The sequence below is a fragment of the Triticum aestivum genome, chromosome 5B (assembly GCF_018294505.1).
Source record: "Triticum aestivum cultivar Chinese Spring chromosome 5B, IWGSC CS RefSeq v2.1, whole genome shotgun sequence".
Lineage (NCBI taxonomy): Eukaryota > Viridiplantae > Streptophyta > Magnoliopsida > Poales > Poaceae > Triticum > Triticum aestivum.
This window is the reverse complement of record NC_057807.1, coordinates 64009256-64016001: the sequence shown is the minus strand read 5'-3', so window position 1 is coordinate 64016001 and position 6746 is coordinate 64009256. Positions and strand designations below refer to the sequence as shown.

At 43.6% G+C, this 6746-nt stretch overlaps 1 protein-coding gene across 1 annotated transcript; it reads right to left on the bottom strand.

Annotated features, from left to right (window-relative positions):
• Window positions 1-4414: 4414 nt before the first annotated feature.
• Window positions 4415-5049, bottom strand: LOC123115679 (uncharacterized). The gene has a single exon (XM_044536788.1). The coding sequence runs from the start codon at window positions 4947-4949 to the stop codon at window positions 4701-4703; it is 249 nt and encodes an 82-aa protein (XP_044392723.1). The 5' UTR covers window positions 4950-5049; the 3' UTR covers window positions 4415-4700.
• Window positions 5050-6746: the final 1697 nt, after the last annotated feature.

Genomic DNA, 6746 nt, shown 5'->3' with positions numbered 1-6746 from the left:
CGATGATAGTAAGGAGGAAAAAATGTTGTCTCATTACAACTTTCAAAACTTTCCAAGTTGTGGGTTGGTTATCAATTTCTTACAATGTACACTCCACCAAACAGAAGCAAAACCAGTAAATGCTCTAGTGGTAGCTCATACTCTCTCAAGTTCAGAAAAATCATGGTGACTAAGAACTTCTTCTAATTCAAGCTTCCAAGATAGATAAATAGCAGGATTAAATCTACCCTCAAATGATGGTAAAGACATAATCTGACCATATGCTTGTGTGTGTTGTCCCAACTCTCGTGATGGTGAAGATGTGTCCGTCGTCCAAGAACTTCTATCTCCGGAACCTGTCATGATTAGTAGAAACAAGAAACAAAATTCGAGAATAATGTTCCTATGAACTACTAGGATGTGGTTGTAAAGTGCTCACAGTAAAGCAAATATCAATATCTTACAAGTTCTTATCATGCGGCAGGTGGTGACAAGCAACCAGCAGTGTCAAGTAACTCTGAAGATTGTGTAAAGCGATTGCCAGGAGAACGTATGTATACACGGTGTAGAAATATCTGGAGCTGGGTTGGCTATATATGGTAGCAAAATATTAGCAATAATCAATTCAAAGATGCAATGTTGAATAAATGCTCAACGACGGTACTGTGTTGGTCCTAGGCTAGACCGGACTAGAGATGCGAGCCTAGAACACTAATGAGGTCACGGCTTAGCACAACTAGCATCAATGAAGGGTACTAAATAGCTCTGGACAGCAAGATATAATTGAAGATCACAACGGCAGTAAAGATAATGATGAAAAACAACTGCCAAGCAGGATATGCAACAACTCTCTCTCCAACTTTCCTCTTGAAAAGTTTGAGCCAATTTTCTGATAAATTTTTCAAAGAATGCTACTAACTCAAGCTTTCCAATGCAAAAAGAATCACTCAATTCCGAGTTGATATGAGGAATCAAAAAATTCTAAAACTGGCTTGAAAAACTGAAATAAGCTGTGTTCGCGAACTTTGGAGGGCAAAAAGACCTATTTAATAGCTTATTTTGAGGTGTCAAATATGGAACTTGCTTCTGCAACTATTTAGATGCGGCTCGTCGCTAGCTTTCATATGAGTACTCGCGGAGCCAAAACGAACTTCGTACGAGAAAGTTATGCCTGTTTTACTGAACAGTGCACAAAACAGATTCCAATTCGAATTCAACTACGAGATTGAGAATAGATAGATCCGAATTTTCTTTTTTTTCTCTTTTTTTTCCTCACACTTTTTTTTTCTTTTTCTTTCTCTTTTTTTCTTTCCTTTTTTCTCTCTTTTTTTTCTCTATCTTTTTTTCTCCCTCTTTCCAAGACAAACTAGATAAGATGCAGATTAGATCAAGCGAAGATGTGAATGACCTCAACTATGATTATGACCATAAACGGTGGGTAGGACGTGGTGGAAATTGATGGATGGATGGTGGACAGCGGAAGGGATAACTATGCAGCGACGGCGTGACTAATGTGAACAGAACTTGAAACTCTAAACGAACTAGACACTAAGACCAGCAACTCGACACGACGATGCAACCGATAATTCAATAATGCATACAATGAAAAGAAAATTGCAAAGGCTCAGACTGGCTTGGACAAGGGATGAATAGATCTATCTTTTTTGTGGCTTTTTCTTGGACAATAGGTAAGAAAATAAATCTAATCTAGGGATAACTAGAAATTCTCACCGAGCAACTTGAAAACTGATACCACTTGATAGAGGCAAAGGTGTCCCGTCTTTCAATGAGATGATGGATATCGCTTTGGTGGAAGTCGACTTTGACGATCCGACTAGAACGTGCGATGACGTCGCGCCTTAGCAATCGCTAAACCAACTCCGAGAGGTTATTGACCACGCCGAAGCACGATCAACCTGACCACGAGGGTCTATTTCCTGCGAGCAAACGAAGAACAAGCAAGAAACCGAGATTGCAATTTGAATATTACGAATATAAGATGAAAGCTTTATTGATCAAGATGGGGTTCTGTGACGCCTTTGTCTGGTCATTGAACACAAACGAAGTACGCGAAGTTGCAGCTATGTCGAACTTTAAATCTAAACAAAACTCAAGGGAAAAGCTACTAGATGGATCTACTTATATAGGAGCAAGGGGTGGAGGCCAAGGAGGTGGGAGGACGTCCCAAGGCAGCCTAAAACTAACCCTAGGTCATACAAGGCCAATGGGCCCAAGTGGAGGTGACGTAACACCTTTGGACTTGTAGTTTGACTCGGATTCAGCTGCAGCATCAGATTGTTTCATCCATAACTCAACGCTCCGGATGAATTTGAAGGTGAATCCAATTAGGTTGGAAAGTGCACAAAATCTATTTTCCAACAAAAAAAGAATCACCCAATTTGGAGTCCGGATGAAAAAATTATTGACGTTTTGAGTCAGGTATGTCTGTGCAGTCCGAATCTGAGTCCAGAACGTGAGAGACTTGGACTATATCTTCTCTTGGGCCAAAAGTGATGTGAAAGAACTTTTTGAACAGCAAGTAAACATCTCTTTCTTCCTTATCTTCATATGTGGATGGTACAAATGTCTCATACACCTGCAATTACACATGGCACAAAAGTTTGTGAAGTATTTTTTGTCCTGGATGACACAAATAAATTATTGCATAGTTTGCATTAAAAAAATTCTGAAAAAATAGCATATTCACACAACATCAATGTATGTTGTCATAAATTTTGAAATCAAAATGCGAAACATAGCTCAAGAAACATAAATGATAAATTCGATAGTAAATGGTACTCCCTCCGTAAAGAAATATAAGAGCGTTTATATCACTAAAGTAGCAAGTACATAACATAAATTGGCTTTAGATTTGACTCATTATCACATTGACGTCAATTTTGTCATTTTTGTATCTCGAGCAATGTTTCAAATTTTGTGACAACATGCATTGATGTTTTATGAATATGCTAGATTTATTTCATAATTTTATGAATATTTTAAAATGTGTGGAGCACCACCCGATGCATTCCCCACCGGAGGATGGCGCATGCAATGTGCTCGGCCATCCATTGTGTTGCGCCTTGTGAAAATCGTTGGATCATTGCCAACCGCCATGTGGTGTGGGTGTGGCGGCATGTCGCTTGGTTGGCTGATTTTTTGTTCAAAAGGACCACCTGCTGAGTTGAATTGACGAAAAAGACCATCTTTAAAAAGAATTGACAAAAGAGACCAGCTGGGGCGTGGCGGCAAGCGCGCCAGCCGACACGTGGCACCTGCCGCCACGCCCGGAGGCGGCAGGGCCTGCCGCCATGACAGCAGGTGGCAGCGCTCGAATTACCAAATACCAGGCGAGGCCAGCTGCTGCGACGGAATTTGGATGGGCTGGTAGGCCCTGCCGCCACACCCTGTGGCGGCACGTCTCCAGCAGCAGCATTGCTTGCTCTCTGTTCTACTAGATGTTAGCAGGTATGAAAATAGGCACATTTGACTGAGATTTAAAACAATTTGAAGGCCGATTTTAAAGATGTTGCAGTTGAAGAAAAGATAGATCAAGTTAAGATCTATCCATTTTTATGTTTTTTGCTTACATGCACGGTCGTTTTGTACTTTCTAAATGCTCCAAACCACTCCCAAAGTTATTATCAAATGCCAAATACAACAGCGGATACAAAGTTAGAGACTAATCATACAGTGCAAAACCACCATGGATGTGAGCAAAAGATACAAAAACGGATACATCTTATCTTGATCTATCTTTTCTTCAACTGCAATATCTTCAAAATCCGCCTTTAAATTGATTCAAATCTCAGTCAAACATGCCTATTTCACACTTGCTAACAACACTGGAAGAACACAAAGCAGAACGGGAGAGACGAGTTGCTGCTGCTTGAGACATGCCGCCGCAGGGTGTGGCGGCAGGGCCCACCGGCCCATCCAAACTCCGTTGCAGCAGCTGGCCTCACCTGGTAGCTGGTAATTCCAGTGTTGCCGCCTGCTGTCGTGGCGGCAGGTCCGGCCGCCTCCGCCCGTGGCGGCAGGGGCCACGTGTCGGCTGGCGCGCCTGCCGCCACAGCACAGCTGGTCCTTTCTGTCAATTATTTTTAGAGATGGTCTTTTTCGTCAATTCGACTCGGCAGATGGTTCTTTTGGACAAAAATTCTGGTTGGCTTACTGCCACAGGTTAGATTTGGTACTAGTTGTATACGCCTAGGGTATTTCTTTAATCTTTTTTGTGCATAGGGTCTTTTATGCAAGAAACGAATAAGGTGCTCAGCCCCAAATCCTCCATTACTTACCAGCTTTTTTTTTAACACAAGGAAGGCGCCATCAAGCGCCACTATTTCATTCAACTCATAGACAACATGAATTACATAGTCCTGAACCTGAAAATTGAAAAGGGGCTGCAGAAAAGGGCAAGGTACATTGTTCAACACACATATACTCAACATACTCAACACACATATACATTTACCAGCTGTTAAGCACACGGTGAGAACAACTGCTCTGTTAAATCTCCGTGATCAAACGAGTACAATAATTCACTACTGGTTGAGCGACCGAGGAAGGGGATCAACGGGTGGAGATTTACACATTCACAGTTATATATCTGGACACAGTACACAGTAATTACTAGTAGCACAGGGATAATTGAGAAAACAATTACTTAAGCTAGCGATCGTTTCCACGATCGAGATCACCAGTGGGTATGGTAATCAACATCAAAGTGAGGGGGCGCAGACGACGCAGGCGAGCAGCAGCATGGCGGACGACGCGGCGTCCTCCTCCTCGCTGAAGCAGCTGCGCTTGAACCGGCACGCGCCCCTGCCCTTGTTGCTGTGCAGCCCCAGCAGCAGCTCCTGCTGGTAATGCCGCCTTCCCCCGCCCCCTGACCTCGCCGCCGTCGGGTGGTCGTGCTGCTGCCGGCCCTGGCCCCGCCGCGCGCCCTGGCCGGCCGACCGTTGAACCATCCTGTATGTCCTCCTGGTCTATGTGTTCTGCTCTGTGAGTTTCGCTGGAGGAGAGGAGAGCAGAGTATTCAAACGGCGAGTGGGCGAGGAGACATGGACGTGTGGTGCGGCGTTATTTATAGAGGACAGTGGGTGTTGCTTGCCCCTGTGGTCTGGCGATATTGCAAGAATGCCATATTGGCATCACATCAGAGCGAGAGCGAGCTTTATTTCGAATGCATTTGGAGGCTACCGCCGGGCCGGAGGATTTGAAACCACAAGGGGGGCAGCCGGCAGGCAGAGTGAGCTGAACGGCGCGCATGAACGTGGTGGGGTACACAGCAACCACTGTTCATTCAACGGATCCGGCTACCTGCTATGGGCCGCCGCTAGGACTTGTCATGACGTTCATGCACATCACAAGTGATTAATCAAAGAGATTATATGTACGCGGGTGTATTTTGTTTACCACAATATTACTTTTCTGGCTTGCACTAGCGGAGCTTAGAGATTCTTTGTGAAGGTTTTTCATTTTGGGTAGTTTAGATTAAGAGAAAAAGTCTTCATCCCCTCAAGAAATTGCTCCCTCTGGTGAAAAAAAGTGACATGGCTTTAGTTCAAATTTGATCTAAAGCCACAGCACTTTTTTTGGATGAGAGGGAGTAGTATTTCGTCATTTGTCACTCAATTAATCCTTCTCTACCTCCACTATTTATTTGGTTTCTTTTTCTTAGGGGGAGATTGCACATGCACTAGGATTTTTTCAATCCAGTAAAATCAACCAACACCATTTGACCCAAGATCTGACGCCCGAGAGTCTTTCTTCCCCGCGAATCGCCCATACTCCCTCTAAACCCCAAACGATCCAATCACCGGCGACCTCCCCGAACACCGGAACTCGTCAAACCTTTGACCCCCCTCCAACTAGGATGTCATTGTCGCGTCGTCCCCTGATCCACACCGTTTCTGTTTGAAGCCTTGCCGCAGCGCCCCCGTCTCCACCTCGGAGTCGCGCATCCTCTTCTCTCCAAATTCGATTGACGTGGCGAAAAAATTAGGCTCCTACTCAATAGCAAACACGTTTTTCATAATATTGCGTGTTCTTGCTTGGCTTCTTAAAATTTTAAATCATGTGTTCATCTCTTTCAATATATATAAAAGAATCCGTTCAGGCAGAGTAGAGACAGTAAGAGCATAGTATATGCTGGCGTTGGCGTAGATTTTCTACTAACCATAGCATAGAGATCGAAGCAGCAAACTATAACCAGGTGACTACCTGCCGGCCCCAGAATTCACATTCACAAATTCTTGGCAAATTCAGCACAAGATCATAGTATCAATAGCTGACAAAAACCAAATTATGGGAGGCACATGATTGGCACGTTACATGCATGGGGAGGACCACCCATGTGGCTCATCTGATTAGGACAACCAATTTTTTGTGCTAGCATGATACTAGATGCCTTTGCTTTCATCATGAGCCAATTTCATCGATATCATCGGGGCAAGTAATTAATTATTGACCCTAAAAAAGTAATTAATTATTGCACTGAGTTTACCTAGGAAGATCATTGCGCTTAAGTTTATTGGAAGTCAGAGTAGCACAATCAAGCTATTAAACCGCTATGTAGTTAGACGATATGCTCATCTCATCACAATCAGTTTTCATAGGGATAGGTTGCTCCTCCAAGAGCTGAATATTCCGGAGAGGTAAGGATCAAAAAGTTCAGACATTTGTACTGAGAATGAAAATCTTGTCATTCCCAGCTCGGCGATGTTAGTCGGCAAAAAAGATTTTTAAAAGCGGCAACCAAGCTA